Below are 17,500 nucleotides of genomic sequence, written 5' to 3'. Positions count from 1 at the left end.
GTTAGGTTGGGGTAGGTTAGATTAGTTTAGGTTAGGTTAGGTTAGGCTAGGTAGGATTAAGTTAGGTTTGGTTAGGTTAGGTTAGGTTGGTTTAGGTTAGGTTAGGTTAGGTTAGGTTAGGTTAGGTTAGGTTAGGTTAGGTTAGGTTAGGTTAAGTTAGGTTAGGTTAGGTTAGGTTAGGATAGGTTAGGTTAGGTTAGGTTAGGATAGGTTAGGTTAGGTTAGGTTGGGGTAGGTTAGGTTAGGTTAGGTTGGGGTAGGTTAGGTTAGGTTAGGTTAGGTTAGGTTAGGTTAGGTTAGGTCTGCCTCTCAGCTGAATGGAAGTCCCAGTCGCCAAGGAGGGTTAGGTTAGGTTAGGTTAGGTTAGGTTAGGTTAGGTTAGGTTAGGTTAGGTTAGGTTAGGTTAGGTTAGGTTAGGTTAGGTTAGGTTAGGTTAGGTTAGGTTAGGTTAGGTTAGGTTAGGTTAGGTTAGGTTAGGTTAGGTTGGGGTAGGTTAGGTTAGGTTAGGTTAGATTAGGCTAGGTTAGGTTAGGTTAGGTTAGGTTAGGTTAGGTTAGGTTAGGTTACGTTAGGTTAGGCTAGGTTAGGATAGATTAGATTAGGTTAGGTTTGGTTAGGTTAAGTTAGGTTAGGTTAGGTTAGGTTAGGTTAAGTTAGGTTAGGTTAGGTTAGGTTGGGGTTGTCCTAGGTTAGGTTAGGGGAGTTGTATGTTAGGTTAGGTTAGGTTGGGGTTGTATACGGCTCACATACATGACGAGTAATATAACCCCAGTCATATACCCACTCCTTAACACACTGTCCATCACATGCATTAATCGCTGAATCAAACATCACGAGGCTCAGTGGAAATCGCTGAGTCAATCCTTTTGGCTTTGCAACAACACCTCGACCACCAAACACATGAACGAAAACACGCGATCAACCTAGTAGCCACCCAGTACTGACATACGATATAACGTATACTAACGATCCTCCCCTGGATATATAATTAACATGTATGATAGTAGATAGCAATAAGTAATCAATGCAGTTGCACCACCCATGTGAGACAACGGACCTTCTCGAAATTAATGTAAAGACTAAAGACTAAACCCAACACAAGAAAGTGCTGAGATTGTCATTTCCGGGCATCAAAACCAGCTCACACACCCGAAGAGCGGTCGGTTCTAAGTGACGTGCCCTAGTGATAAGACTGTGTAATAGTGTGTAAACTAAGTTTGTGTTGGATACGACAATAAAGAACAAAAACTTAGAGGCGTTTGTGCAGTGAACCCTTTTTGTGATGATGTGACGACCCCGTTACATTTTGTGTCTACAAGTAACGTTGGATGGAAATGATGTAACGATACCGTTACAGGGATAGGTTAGATTAGGTTAGGTTAGGTTAGGTTAGGTTAGGTTAGGTTAGGTTAGGTTAGGTTGGGGTAGGTTAGGTTAGGTTAGGTTAGGTTAGGTTAGGTTAGGTTAGGTTAGGTTAGGTTAGGTTAGGTTAGGTTAGGTTAGGTTAGGTTAGGTTAGGTTAGGTTAGGTTAGGTTAGGATAGGTTAGGTTAGGTTAGGTTAGGATAGGTTAGGTTAGGTTAGGTTGGGGTAGGTTAGGTTAGGTTAGGTTAGGTTGGGGTAGGTTAGGTTAGGTTAGTTTAGGTTAGGTTAGGATAGGTCTGCCCCTCAGCTGAATGGAAGTCCCAGTCGCCAAGGAGGGTTAGGTTAGGTTAGGTTAGGTTAGGTTAGGTTAGGTTAGGTTAGGTTAGGTTAGGTTAGGTTAGGTTAGGTTAGGTTAGGTTAGGTTAGGTTAGGTTAGGTTTGGTTAGGTTAGGTTAGGTTAGGTTAGGTTAGGTTAGATTAGGTTAGGTTAGGTTAGGTTAGGTTAGGTTAGGTTAGGTTAGGTTGGGGTAGGTTAGGTTAGGTTAAGTTAGGTTAGGTTAGGTTGGGGTAGGTTAGATTAGGTTAGGTTAGGTTAGGTTAGGTTAGGTTAGGTTAGGTTAGGTTGGGGTAGGTTAGGTTAGGTTAGGTTAGGTTAGGTTGGGGTAGGTTAGGTTAGGTTAGGTTAGGTTAGGTTAGGTTAGGTTAGGTTAGGATAGGTTAGGTTAGGATAGGTTAGGATAGGTTAGGTTAGGTTAGGTTGGGGTAGGTTAGGTTAGGTTGGGCTAGGTTGAGTTAGTTTAGGTTGGAGTAGGTTAGGTTAGGTTGGGTTAGTTTAGTTTAGATCTGCCTCTCAGCTGAATGGAAGTCCCAGTCGCCAAGGAGGGTTAGGTTAGGTTAGGTTAGGCTAGGTTAGGTTAGGTTAGGTTAGCTCAGGTTAGGTTAGGTTAGGTTAGGTTAGGTTAGGTTAGGTTAGGTTAGGTTAGGTTAGGTTAGGTTAGGTTAGGTTAGGTTAGGTTAGGTTAGGTTAGGTTAGGTTAGGTTAGGTTAGGTTGGGGTAGGTTAGGTTAGGTTAAGTTAGGTTAGGTTAGGTTGGGGTAGGTTAGATTAGGTTAGGTTAGGTTAGGTTAGGTTAGGGTAGGTTAGGTTAGGTTGGGGTAGGTTAGGTTGGGGTAGGTTAGGTTGGGGTAGGTTAGGTTAGGTTAGGTTAGGTTAGGTTAGGTTAGGTTAGGTTAGGTTAGGTTAGGTTAGGTTAGGTTAAGTTAGGTTAGGTTAGGTTAGGTTAGGTTAGGTTAGGTTAGGTTAGGTTAGGATAGGTTAGGTTAGGTTAGGTTAGGTTGGGGTAGGTTAGGTTAGGTTAGGTTGGGGTAGGTTAGATTAGGTTAGGTTAGGTTAGGTTAGGTTAGGATAGGTCTGCCTCACAGCTGAATGGAAGTCCCAGTCAACAAGGAGGGGGGGGGGGTCTGCCCCTCAGCTGAATAGAAGTCCCTAACGCCAAGGGGAGGGGAGAATCTACCCCTCACCTAAATGGAAAATTCTAACGCCAAGGGGGGTCTGCCCCCTATCTGAATCGAAGTCCCTGACCCCAAGTGAGGGGTCTACCCCCCCTCTCACCTAAATGGAAGATTCTAGCGCCAATGGGGGGAGGTCTGCCCCTCAGCTGAATGAAAGTCCCTGGCGTCAGGGGGGGGGTCTACCTCTCAACTGAATGGAAGTCCCTGGTGCCAAATGAGACCTGCCCCTCACCTGAATGGAAGCGTCAGCCGCCGAGGAGGGTCTGCCCCTTAGCTGAATGGAAGTCCCTGGTGCCAAATGGTATCTGCACATTAGCTGAATGGAAGTCTCTTGTGCCAAGTGGTGTCTGCCCCTCAGCTGAATGGAAGTCTCTGGCCCCAAATGATGTTTGTCCCTCTGCTGAATGGAAGTCTCTTGTGCCAAGTGGTGTCTGCCCCTCAGCTGAATGGAAGTCTCTGGCCCCAAATGATGTTTGTCCCTCTGCTGAATGAAAGTATCTGGCCCCAAATGATGTTTGTCCCTTAGCTGAATGGAAGTCCCTGCCTCCGAGTGGTGTCTGCCCATTTAGCTGAATGGAAGTCCCTGGTGCCAAATGGTGTCTGTCCTTTAGCTGAATGGAAGTTTCTGGTGCCAAATGGTGTCTGCCCCTTAGCTGAATGGAAGTCTCTGGCCCCAAATGATGTTTGTCCCTCTGCTGAATGGAAGTCCCTGGTGCCAAATGTTGTCTGTCCATTAGCTGAATGGAAGTTTCTGGTGCCAAATGGTGTCTGCCCCTTAGCTGAATGGAAGTCCCTGGTGGCAAATGGTGTCTGCACCTTAGCTGAATGGAAGTCCCTGCCTCCGAGTGGTGTCTGCCCATTTAGCTGAATGGAAGTCCCTGGTGCCAAATGGTGTCTGTCCTTTAGCTGAATGGAAGTTTCTGGTGCCAAATGGTGTCTGCCCCTTAGCTGAATGGAAGTCCCTGGTGGCAAATGGTGTCTGCACCTTAGCTGAATGGAAGTCTCTGGTGCCAAATGGTGTCCGTCCCTTAGCTGAATGGAAGTCCCTGGTGCCAAATGGGATCTGCCTCTCAGCTAAAAGGAAGCCCCTAGCGCTAAGTGACGTCTGCCCCGCAGCTGAATAGAGGCGCATGACGCCGAGGAGGGCACCCTCCTGCAGCCAAATAACATCTTCTGGCATTGATCTGAATGAAACCTTTCAAATCAACAGACAACTTTATAGATTTTGTTCTGGTAGACGAAAGATGATTTTAGTCATCTCCAATGTTACTTCATAACTCTTCTTTAAATAGAAAATAAATAAAATAAAAAATGTGCCTTCCTGGGCGCAAGATGATTTTAGTCATCTTCAATGTTACTTCATAACTCTTCTTTAAATTAAAAAATAAATAAATAAAAAATGCGCCTTCCTGGGTTAAGAACTACAAACTATTTTTCGATTACTCCCTTCCGAGAAAACTCCTCGGTGCGTTTAGTGGAACAATTTCCTAACCTCCAGATAATGTACCTCCAACAGCCCAAAGGGGTTAAAACACTGGGCTTCCCCGGTCCTCACCAGCGACCGACGACTGTTGAAAGTTCGGTTGATTAAAAACGACTTCGGTTACAATATTTGAATTTTCAAATCATCAACTATCAAATTATCTCTCCCTCATATATGGCAAAGCTGAATGATGAACTAAGAGATTATGAACCTATACAAATGTTAGACATAATGATGAAATGTTCATAGACAAGTCTAGGTTTCTGTAAATGATGTTACAATTTAGTTGTTCAATTGGAGGTTGGATGTAGGATGTGGAAGGAAAACTAAACCAGTGTGATAGCTCTTAATCCATGCCGTATTGACTGGCGCTATTTCTTTAATTCAGTCTGTAGCAAATCAAATTTATGCGTTTTGTGGAAGTCTCTTGGCTGCGATTGAGCCCCGGCCTAATCTAGTTTACTCCTTCCGTAGTCGCTATCAAGCTACCACGTTTTATTTAATTCTACATCTTTTCGTTTGGGCTGCCATTTGGCTACTATGTTTTATCTTTCTTTTTTTTTTCTATCACGGCCTTGCTGTGGATGTGCTGTGTCTAACGACTTTGCTTCTGACCCAGGGTAGTGGACAAGATGCAGGGATGACCCGTCATCCAGGAGGTGCTATGATAAAAAGGGAAGAGGGTAGAGGGGAGGGGAGTATGTAGGGGATGGAATGGGTGGTAGTGTTTTCTATGCCTCTGTTGTTGTTTTTTCTACCTCCCGTGTAAGCACATATACTGTATATACATATATATATATATACATATATATATATATATATATATATATATATATATATATATATATGTATGTATGTATGTACGTATGTACAACTTCAATCCTTCACTGTCTGTAGCCTCCCTTTTACTTTGGTTGCAGTCTAGCATTCATATCGTGGCATTCTATTGGTAGCAAAGGCGTTAGAGAAAATATTAAGGAGCTTATGGGTCCCATTTTTATAAAGGCATTTTTTCTCTTCTACCTCGCAGACGATGCGCCACAGACTACATAGCCATCTACTCGGGCACTTCCACGTCCAGCCCAATCATTACGACCATGTGCGGCCCAAACAAAGAGGTGGTCACTTTTAAGGGACCCAATGTCCTCATGGAGTTCAGGTGAGTCCTATCGTAGTGCAACAATATCCTAGACCATAAGGCCTTGTGTACGTGTGTGTGTGTGTGTGTGTGTGTGTGTGTGTGTGTGTGTGTGTGTGTGTGTGTGTGTGTGTGTGTGTGTGTGTGTGTGTGTGTGTGTGTGTGTGTGTGTGTGTGTGTGTGTGTGTGTATTCACCTCGGATCTGCTGCAGCCTCTTTTCGAGACAGCCAGACACCACCCTACGGCAGTGAGCTCAGAGCTCATCATTAGCAGATCTCTGGGTAGGTCTGAGACCACTCACACTCCACACCCCGGGAATGCAAGGTGACAACTCCTTGACTAACGTCCCGTACCTACTCGCTGCTAGGTGAACAGGGGCTTCACGTGAAAGGAGACAAACCCAACTTGTCTCCGCCCGGCCGGGGAATCGAACCCCGGTTCTCCGGCTTGTGAGGCCAGTGCCTTACCAATCCGCCACCGGGCCGTGTGTGTGTGTGTGTGTGTGTGTGTGTGTGTGTGTGTGTGTGTGTGTGTGTGTGTGTGTGTGTGTGTGTGTGTGTGTGTGTGTGTGTGTGTGTGTGTGTGTGTGTGTGTGTGTGTGTGTGTGTGTGTGTGTGGTGTGTGTGTGTGTGTGTGTGTGTGTGTGTGTGTGTGTGTGTGTGTGTGTGTGTGTGTGTGTGTGTGTGTGTGTGTGTGTGTGTGTGTGTGTGTGTGTGTGTGTGTGTGTGTGTGTGTGTGTGTGTGTGTGTGTGTGTGTGTGTGTGTGTGTGTGTGTGTGTGTGTGTGTGTGTGTGTGTGTGTGTGTGTGTGTGTGTGTGTGTGTGTGTGTGTGTGTGTGTGTGTGTGTGTGTGTGTGTGTGTGCATTTGTGTGTGTGTATGTGTGTGTGTGTGTCCCCGCATACACACACACACACACACACACACACACACGTGCTAGCATACAAGTGTGCCCCTTGCAATTAGAAATATATCCAGTAAATTTATGAAATGTCTGATTTGATGTACAATAATCCAATGTCATGTTTTAGTAATGAGTATGCTTATATACCTGATATGAATAAATATTTATATGAAACATGTAGCTAAATCGTTTGACGCAAAATATTTTCCACATCTGGTGCCCCCAACTGCATAACGATACACTAGAGAGCCTGGAGGCAATTACATTAGACCAAGTGGTTCATCAAACTCATCAAGCGAAAAATACCCCCTTCATCTACCCAGCACATGTCGATCAAATCCACTGATAACTGTCACTTTTTCCTCCCCTCACTTCGCCTCTCTTAGCAACTATGTACAGCGACGACCTGCGGGGCAAAATTATTTTCTCACAAACTTGTTGATATATCGTACGCATGCGCATGTGCTGGTCTTTCTTTATGAGTCTAATACGCATTTTATGACTTCCGTCCTTGCTGCGCCTTATACACATACGTTACTCTTTGTTGTATCCAATACGGACCCAATTCCCTTTCTTGCTGCATCTAATACGCGTGAGAGCTTCTCTTCCTTGTTGTGTCCAATACGCATTCAATGCTTGCTTCCCATTACTTCGTCAAGTACGCATGGCTTGCTTCTCTTTGCTTCCATCCTTAAGATACGCTTTCGCTTTTTTACTTTATTACGTCCAGCACGTATACGTTGATCCTTCCGCCGCATCTATCTTGCAAACTTTACTATACTTGGCTGTTTCTAGTACGCATGCGCTATTCGTATTGCTTGCCAAATACACATGCTTTACTCTACTTGTACTTGCTACAATCACTAAGCTTGAGACGTTCCTTTCCTGTGTTGTAGGCCATTTTCGCTCACCTTGTATGAACTTACATCACGTAATAAATTATCTCTTTCTTTCGTGATACCACACGCCACCCCCTTTGCCATACCCCTCACGATCTGCTTCGTCCACTTCACCTTATGTTACTTCTTTGATACTCGTAGATTAGTCTATCGTTTGTTTCGTTCGTTCGTTCTGTGTTCCTTGACACACTCCCCCGAGTTCCTGTCACCTGGGCTCTCATGTGTCTATATCAGTACAATACTGAAACCAATACTTTTGTCTACCCATATAAGATATTGGGTACATAAATTTCATACAGTCCATATTTTAGGTAACTTAACGACACCCCTATGACACATTCCGCAGCATTATTCTATGATCAGAGCCTTGGCGTAAACTGAGACGCAGGCGACACAGGCGACGCAGCACAGGGCAAAGGCAGACGTCCTGTTGCTGAATTGAAGTACAGTTTGATCTTCTCTCTCACTTGAAATGCTGAGTCAGTAGGTACATCTAAAAGGATTTCAAGTGAGAAAAAAAAAGTTCAAAACGTACTTCAATTCAGCAACAGGAAATCTGACTTTCCTCTGTACTGCGTCGCCTGCGTTTCAGTTTGCGATTAGGCTAATTACCCCCCAAGAACAGAGGTACTGTTCATCAGCGATGAAATAATACAAGATGTCATTATCTATCATTTGCCCTGTTCTATATGATAACCCATCCTGTTTTGGCTTAGGTCAGGCTAGTTTGTTTGCATAAGAGGATAGACTTCAGCCTCAGGAGGTTGTAAATAGATCGAGAACCACTGGATATAGATTTATAGCCTACGATACAATTTTAACCCTGTAAGAGTCTAGAGTCTTTACCTTAACTGAATAAAATCTCCAGGTAGTTGAGAGAATAGACATACATGTAGAGTTAAGTATTTAAGATCTTAAAAGAGGGGTTGACAATGTGGCCTATCACAAGAAATAATGGTCTCGAACTGTCCGGAAATAGATTCAATTTGGAAGTGAATAGAAACAACTTCGCCGACCGTGTAGTTAATGAATGGAATAAACTTCCTGCAGAGGCAGTGCAGTGTAGTTCAGTTCGAAGCTTTAAGAATCATTTCGATAAACGCCTAAGCAAGATGCTGTAATGATTATCATTTATTTTATATTATTTGTTTTTGTTTTGTTATCTGTTTGATTCTCATTTATTATTAGTTATATGTCAATTTATCATTATTTTCTACATAAATTTTTGTTTATTATTTAACTATACCTATGAATTTATTCATGTATTTCATTTGTTATTTACATTATTATAGTTTTCATTTATTCATTTATTATCATTATGACTTTTTTTTTCGCATCCGACCTAGATATGGACCAAAAGGCCTCCTGTCGGCATGCTCCGCCTTTGTAATCCTTTTCGTTTTCCTCCCGGACATTCACACTAACGGGACATTTTATCTTCCACCCACCTCCACCACCACTACCCCTTCGGACGACAGCACTGGGGCATTTCGGCCTCCATACATCCACAGTGGATTCCATGCCACCGTCTACTTCTCCAACGTGATGGTGGATGAGGACACCAGAAGAGAAGAGGACAGAACACCAGACCCTATGTATAATAACATCAATATTATGAGTGAGTATCAAACGAGGATTAAAGGTTGGTTGATTTATGAGATGCTGTTAATGGGTACTTGCAAGTGGGGGACCTATGAGACAGATATACGAGAAAATTATTTCTTTTTCACTTGTCTTCAAAACCTCTCAACACCTTCATCTACATCTGGAAATGCAGCCCCAATAGGCTGACATGCGATCCCCAGAACTCTAACGAATATAATTGGTTTTCACATAACGAGCGGTGACAACCAGTTAACTGTTTTCTTGCTGCTACCACCACCCGGTGTTAGAGAAACTATACAACAAAGTATTTCTTCCCAGCGAGATGGACGTAAGGAACCGAGGACCGTTGCCAACTACTATGGGGCTGCGGATATTCAGTCAGTGGAAATCAGGGCAACAGTTATCATTGTTATCATTAATCAATTAGTAATTAATTGAGATAACCAATTAATTAGTTATTAATTACTTATTATTATCATTATCAAGAGGACAGGACGATAGACCCAATGTTATAATGACGTTCAAATTATGAGTGGGAATCAGCCAAAGTTATATTCGTAGACTCACTGATTAATGGTGATGTAACATTTACTGTCGTTAATCCGCTTATCAAGTAAAAATGAGAATTATTGTATTTTTAGAATGAGTAAATTTTGTTTCCTAAATTAATTGTGACTTCTTTCACTATTGCATAGCCCTCCATTAGCAGTTGATCTAGTTTTCGTAAACGAAGGTAGTCAATTAGTCATCCCTAACTTCTGTTATCACTGAACACAATGCTTAATAATTCTGATTGAATTAGAAGGTTCCTTTATAGCCAGTCTTCGCTTCTTCCAACAAATACTGCTTGACATATCTATAAATCTAAAAGTTACAGCAAATCTCAATTTACCAAATAAAATCTTATTGTCTGATGTAGCCTTCACGTTCTGTCAGTTATATCTTAATATGGCTGCAGGAAACATTAAATAATTAGCATTGTTATACATTCACCATATATATTTCATTCAAGCATCTAACGTATAAACTAATTAATCATTATTTTATCTTGATATGAGTCTATCAACTTCGTATATTCTAAACAAATTGAAGAACTTTATATTGACATGGACAAATAGAAATGACATAACCTATCCTTGTTATTAGTCATTATTAAGCTAATTTCGGCATTAAGCTTATTATGCTCCATTAGTTTGATTATTTCAAGAAAGAAAATTGTCAGCCTGAGTGAATAAACGTGAACATATCACGAAGGTCAGAGGAGTGGTTTGGTTGTGCTTAACACAGCGTGGAAGGCGAGCAGGGAATCGTGGTCACTCGGCTACACGCTGTGTGAATACAGCAAACATAAACTTAGCCAAATGCGGCAATATCTTTGTTTTGCTATAGATTCTTGCTAGGGTTGGCAGCCCAACCACGTGAATGACGATTTCAAATTGCCCTTGCAGGTTTTCCGACAAATACATTTGTTGTAATCTAACGTGAAATTGCGAACTGAAAACAACACTGTATGTTTTTCTTGTCAATAAGCACATAACCTTATGCATTAATGCTTAAGGGGAGGCTTAATTGGATTGCAATATTATATGTCTGTACACAAGCTTTAAATTGACCTGCTTGAATTTGTTATCGACCGTCTTCAAATAGTTTTTTTTCTATAGAATATAAACCCAAATAATCAAAACCAGACTTATAAAGGTAAGTAGAATGATGAATAGGTTGAAAGGTAGGCAGGGCATGTATGTCGGCAACTTTAACTCGTGTGTGTGCGTGTTTAAGTGTATCTTTATAGATTAGAGCACATTCCATTCCCACCCTCTCTCTCTCTCCTCCTCCATTATCGTTCTTTCTCTCTCACTATATACTGTATATATATATATATATGTGTGTGTGTGTGTGTGTGTGTGTGTGTGTGTGTGTGTGTGTGTGTGTGTGTGTGTGTGTGTGTGTGTGTGTGTGTGTGTGTGTGTGTGTGTGTGTGTGTGTGTGTGTGTGTGTGTGTGTGTGTGTGTGTGTGTGTGTGTGTGTGTGTAAATCTCTGTCTCTCTCTCTCTCTCTCTCTCTCTCTCTCTCTCTCTCTCTCTCTCTCTCTCTCTCTCTCTCTCTCTCTCTCTCTCTCTCTCTCTCTCTCTCTCTCTCTCTCTCTCTCTCTCTCCGTATAAGAATATGAGAATGAAGGAGACTGCAAGAGACCATAAGGCCTATGCAAGGCAGTTCCATGTCCATTACCACCTGTCATCCCCATCCATAAAGTTGTCTAACCGTTTCTTGAAACAACTGACAGTTTCAGCGGTCACTACATGATTACTAAGTCTGTTTCAATTCTAGTGAACTGATGTCCATTCTATAAGACGGAAATCAAAACTGTACCGCATAGTCAAAGATGGGTCTAACTAACGCTAGATAGAGTTTGATAATTACCTCTGCACTTCTATTCGTAACCGTCCTCGTAATGACACCTAATTCTCTGTTAGCTTTATTCCTGGCGCAGATGCAGTTTCCTGTATTTAAGGTCAGGAGTCACTAGAACTCCCAAGTCTCTCTCGCACTCAATTTTCTCTAAAAACGCTTTCGGTGTTGTGTAGCCCTACGTTTAACTTACCTATGTCATTCCCACCAGCACTCAAGCAAACTATGGGCTTCACACCTTCCCCGACAATACACTCTTCCATCTTGTCTCTAGCATCACCGATCCCTGCCCCACCCCTATACTACCTATCTTTGTCGCAGAAGGCCCTATCTAAATACCTCACCTGTCTATTCCTTACAACCAAAATCTTACCTGTAGGCAGGGATCTAGCGACTGCCCTACCCTTCTTCTCTTGCATCTTCGTTTCTTCTTGTAGACCCGCGAGAGCTTGAAAACAATTTCTGCATTCAAGCGAGCCTGGTGAGGGCTTTTTACATTGCTTATAATTTTTCGATAATCTTTATAGAGTTTATTTGTAAGGACTCCAAATATGAGCGACATTTCTGAAATCGTTGGTTCCATCTTCAAATATGTTGTGGCATATATGTACCAGCTCTTATATGTCTGAGGTCTACACACTGGGAAAGTAAATTTGTTGCTAGGCTGGACTATGAAATCAAGTGAAGCTATTTGGCTGCTGCTGTTGCTACAGCTGTTGATGGTAATGCTGCTGGGGCTATGATTATCTTCAATGGAGGAAGTATTAGGAAATGTATTTGTGTGTTCTTAGTTGGATGCTTTAACCTAGTGCTATTAATAATCATAATATCACTCTACACGACTGTGACCTACCAGATATCATCTTGTAGACAACGCAGTAATCATTGATAAAGAGCAAAACCTTCGCCTCCTCTCATTTTTAGAAGCCATATGCATTGTAACAAAACAACCAGCCATGAACACAAATAGATTTCCAAATATTCCCTCATCCGTTTTGCTCTACTTATATTCACCCTTAACCAATCTTTCTTTCCTTCCACCAACAAGGTAGTGACCCGACGCTATATTCGTCGTGGTTCCAAGACTCCACGGAGTCTTGTTTGAGAACCTACTTCGGCAATTCTTCGCGATATGGAAGCTTCGACACATCAGTCATGCCGAGACGGTCGCATCTATGCAGACTACGTTTCGTTGGCGAAAAAGATGACGTCATTCTGGTTTCTCTCTTCAGGTATAGACTAAGGTGAGTTGAGATTTCTTCGTGTTGGTAAGTGCTTATGAAAGCATGTTCATTGTTGTCACTTGCCTAGCATAGGTAAACTATTAAAATATCAACTGTATTTGTGTGTATATGTATATATATGTATATATGCTATATATAAATTCATATATATATATATATTATATATATATATATATATATATATATATATACTGTATGTAGATTTGTATATATGCTATATATAAATTCATATATATATTTGTATGTATATATATGTGTATATGTATAATGTACACTCGCATATATATATACATATATAGTTATGATTACATATGTGCATTTATATGTATGTAGTGAAAGACATAAATATCGGGCATTAATCAGGTACAGGAAAATGTGCAAAGCTGTGGTTCATGCCCAGTGCAACAAAGAGCCAACACCGCCCCATGATTCCCGTCATCCCTTTCCCGTGCACTCGTTCGTCACACCGTCTACTACTGACAGGCGATTATGATAATGATGCTTTTCATAGTTACAGTTGTGTACTGTTCGATGAAACATCGTGTTCTTGAGCAGTTTACTGAATACAGTGTGACGTTAATTACATAGCCATGACAAGCATGTAATTAATTGTGAGTTAGTACGCAGCGAACGCTTATCACATACCAGATGATGCTGATATACTACCATAACCAGATTAATAAGCCTTCCATCATTTTAATGCGTATAACACAAATGAAAAATACGCATTAGTTTTTGAATTATAACAGCCAGGAATAGTAGCAATCACAGTGACCATCACTGTATCTCATCAATGGCTCTTTTTTTTTTCTTTTTTTGTATTTTTGTGCATTTAACAGGAAAGTTATAGTAGATTTATTTTCTAATGGGAATTTTTCTGAAATATTGGTGGATGAACTTAAACACCCTGTATTTATTTATGTATACTTGTACAAATTTATACAAGATTCATGTGAAAGGTACGATCCGTTTTACGTTAAACAGAATGTTAGATTATTTACAATAAAATTAGGATTAATCAACATGAGAATTATGTTAAAGATAGAAATCAATCCAGTGGTATTTTACCATATTCTATTCAGTATAATCATGAATTTGACAAGGATAATTCACATTTTGTAACAAGTGACAAGTTAATCTCTCTCGTAAGTCTATGAATTTTTCACACCTGTCTAAATTCCCATCCACGTCTACACCTGTCCAAGTTCCATACCTGTAGTCTTAGTTATAACTTTAATTTTTCATAGTCAATAGCCACTTTTATACACATCTATCGTTTCATTTCCCTACAGACTTCTCTTTCCCTCCCACAAAAACCGATCCATCTATTTTGTTGACTTAAGTTTCCTAGTGATTACTCCTGCATTTTTTATACATGTTTATAGTGGGTGGATTTCGGTTTAAAATAGATCTCGATCGATAGAGATGCTATTACTCAGGAGTCCTTATTTTTCAGATACACAAAATCCATAAAACTCATTATTGACTTTAAAGGGGTAATTCCGTAAACCTTGTAAACACCCAGTGTTCTACATTCGACCAAATTGGTTATGTCCCGCATCGGTGAATCTTCCTTCCAAAATAGAAACTGGCAACTTAATTGTAATTGTGTCATAATACATTAGTGTCGTCTATCATACGTCCTGTTAATGACTTTACTTTATCCTGCTCTTTTTTGTACAATTGTAGAAGACCACAGTACCAAGAACAAAAGGAATGTATGCGTACTAAGATGAAATCAAAATCCAGCTTACGGAAGATATATCTATGGCAAACAATCGTCACAGGGAATCAAGATGTGCTCAAATTACCCGATTGTAAATCTTATCAATACTATACACATAAGCTGAGGAATTACATGGGGAATGTGAATTTTTGTCTCTATGAATTCTTATCGACATTGTTTTCTATTTGCTTTAATTTCTTTTAACTCCCTTCACCTTAGTGGCCCATTTTCTTTATTTTCGTCTGCCTACCACTTGAGAGTTTGATTCAAGTGCCAGTGCAACCCCATCCACCCTATGTTGAAGGGTCTGAAGTGTTAATCTAGGTGGAGCCGTAAAAATAGTGCAATCGCTTTCACATGTCTAATGAAGTCGATGGTTCAGGCTTCTCCCCTCATAATTAGAACGTACCTGTTTGCCGCCTTAACCTTACAAGGAGCAATCATGCCATTAGCACTTCGGCATAGGCGAGCTAATGCAGTGCTCTGTAACCTCCACAGCAGGGTGACATGCATTGTAGGTCTTGGCTCTGGCTAATGTCAAACGAGTTTATTCCGATGAGGTTGGGGTTCAGGTCTGTGGACGCTCCTACCTTCTCCCGAGTTAACCCAGCAGCTGAATAAAATTGTCTGTTGTTTGAAGAGACAAACGGTCTGTAAAGTATAACACCATGTTGAAATTTATAATAACATGTCGGTTAAAAAAAAAAGCACCATTTACTTCCACGCTGTGTAAAGTGAGAAACCGCTGGTAGGTTGCGTTAAGCCGCTTTTTTTTTTTTTTTTTTTTTTTTTTTTTGCCAAGAGTTGATGAGATAATGTGAGTATGGAAGTCGCAGGAATTTCATCTTTCGAGATACTCCTTCCAAATGGGCCGTGAGATATTGGTTGATTTTTTTTTTTTTTTTTTATAAATGAGCAATGAAGTAGCATCAGAGAGAAAGTGTCTCTACTTCGCTTCTTTGAACCGTTGCCCACGCACTTTTTTCCAAATAATCCAAACGCTATTCTTTGCGAAATTCCAATATGGAGAAGTGTGAAGATCGCTCAGTTAAGCCAACTTCTTTAAGCACAGAATCTTCTTGCAACGTACATCAAGTTAGTTGGTCTACGAAGAATGACAATAAACAAATAAAGATAAATAAGACAAAGAATGAATAGATAGATGAATGTATTGATTAATAAATAAATAAATATATAAATAAATAGATATATATATGGATAATAAAAGAAGAAATAAAACAAGCAAATAACTAAATAAACAACTAAATAGATAAGTAAATAGATGATAAATAAACGATAATAAAAATGTCAAAACAGCATAAAAGAAAAAAGAAATAAAGAGGGAGAATAAATGCTTTCTTTTTCTCCCTCTTTTCTTCTTATTCATCTTCTTTCGAGAAAAGGGAAAACGAACCAAGAAGAAATGATCAAGGTAAAAACACCAATGAACATAGAAGATTTGTAGACGTGAGGTCTTGGTGTTTGTATTCATCTTTTTCTTCTTCTTTCGAGACACAAGAAAATGAACAAAGAAGAAATAATCAAGGTAAAAACACCAATGAACATAGAAGATTTGTAGACGTGAGGTCTTGGTGTTTGTATTCATCTTTTTCTTCTTCTTTCGAGACACAAGAAAATGAACAAAGAAGAAATAATCAAGGTAAAAACACCAATGAACATAGAAGATTTGGAGACGTGAGGTCTTGGTGTCTGTATTCATCTTTTTCTTCTTCTTTCGAGACACAATAAAATGAACAAAGAAGAAATAATCAAGGTAAAACAGCAATGAACACAGAAGATTTGGAGACGTGGGAGCTCGTGGGGTGTACGAACCACGACGCCTGGCCTAGCGTCTGACAGCGTGAAAAACCGCTTCTCCTTCAATCTTCACTTCTTCGAGTAAAACCTTTCTCCTCTTTTTCTTCTTTGACTCTCTCGCTCTCTGTGTGCCTCTCCCTCGCTCTCTTTCTTGTTCTTTCAAAAGCACTCTCGCTCTCCTCTGCTTACGCTCTCGTTTTCGCTTTTGTTCTCTCTCTCTCTCTCTCTCTCTCTCTCTCTCTCTCTCTCTCTCTCTCACTCTCTCTCTCTCTCTCTCTCTCCTCTCTTCTCCCCCTCTCTCTCTCTCTCTCTCTCTCTCTCTCTCTCTCTCTCTCTCTCTCTCTCTCCTCTCTCTCTCTCTCTCTCTCTCTCCTCTCTCTCTCTCTCTCTCTCTCTCTCTCTCTCTCTCTCTCTCTCTCTCTCTCTCTCCTCTCTCTCTCTCTCTCTCTCTCTCTCTCTCTCTCTCTCTCTCTCTCTCTCTCTCTCTCTCTCTCTCTCTCTCTCTCTCTCTCTCTCTCTCTCTCTCTCTCTCTCTCTCTCTCTCTCTCTCTCTCTCTCTCTCTCTCTCTCTCTCTCTCTCTCTCTCTCTCTCTCTCTCTCTCTCTCCCTCTCTCTCTTTATATATATATATATATATATATATATATATATATATATATATATATATATGTATATCCTATATATATATGTATGTATATATATATATCTTATATATGTATTGTATATATGTATCTATATATAACTATTATCTATGTGTGTGTTGTTGTGCGTGGTGTGTGTGTGTGTGTGTGTGTGTGTGGGTTGTGTGTGTGTGTGTCGTGTGTGTGTGTTGTGGTGTGTGTGTGTGTGTGTGCGTTGCGTGCGTGTCGTGTGAGTGTTGTGTGTGTGTGTGTGTGTGTGTGTGTGTGTGTGTGTGTGTGTGTGTGTGTGTGTGTGTGTGTGTGTGTGTGTGTGTGTGTGTGTGTGTGTGTGTGTGTGTGTGTGTGTGTGTGTGTGTGTGTGTGTGTGTGTGTGTGTGTGTGTGTGTATCTGACTATATTTATTCATCTATCTATCTGTCTGTCTATCTATATACCTATCTATCTATTTGTCTATCTATCTATCTATCTATCTACATATCTATCTATATTATCTATCTAGTTTTCTTTCTATGGTTCTTTCAATATATCTATCCATCCGTATATCTCTATTTATCTACAATTCTCTATCTCTCTTCCTACATATCATTCTGCAGAATAAAAAGTCGATCTTTATCTGCAGAAGCGCAACTGTTCTTTTCCTTCACTCTTTTTCCCCTCGCTTGTCCTTTTTCACTACTCTTTTTCTCTCTTTCCTTTTCTCCTTGGCCGCTATTTCTCACTACTCTTTTCCTTTCTCTCTCTTTTCCACCCTCGCTTGCC

The 17,500-nt window shown here is 40.6% G+C and overlaps 1 protein-coding gene across 1 annotated transcript in view; it reads left to right on the top strand.

Annotated features, from left to right (window-relative positions):
* The window catches only part of LOC143026136 (uncharacterized), a 467,263-nt gene that overhangs the window by 386,750 nt on the left and 63,013 nt on the right, over nt 1-17,500 (top strand). Inside the window, exons 8-10 of the mRNA XM_076186139.1 lie at nt 5,389-5,517; nt 8,777-8,916; nt 12,361-12,556. Coding sequence (XP_076042254.1) covers nt 5,389-5,517; nt 8,777-8,916; nt 12,361-12,556 — 465 coding nt within the window. The remainder of the gene's footprint in view (nt 1-5,388; nt 5,518-8,776; nt 8,917-12,360; nt 12,557-17,500) is intronic.

The sequence above is a fragment of the Oratosquilla oratoria genome, chromosome 6 (assembly GCF_046742065.1).
Source record: "Oratosquilla oratoria isolate Oo_2021 chromosome 6, ASM4674206v1, whole genome shotgun sequence".
Lineage (NCBI taxonomy): Eukaryota > Metazoa > Arthropoda > Malacostraca > Stomatopoda > Squillidae > Oratosquilla > Oratosquilla oratoria.
The sequence above is the reverse complement of the archived record's forward strand: the minus strand, read 5'-3'. Positions and strand labels throughout refer to the sequence as shown.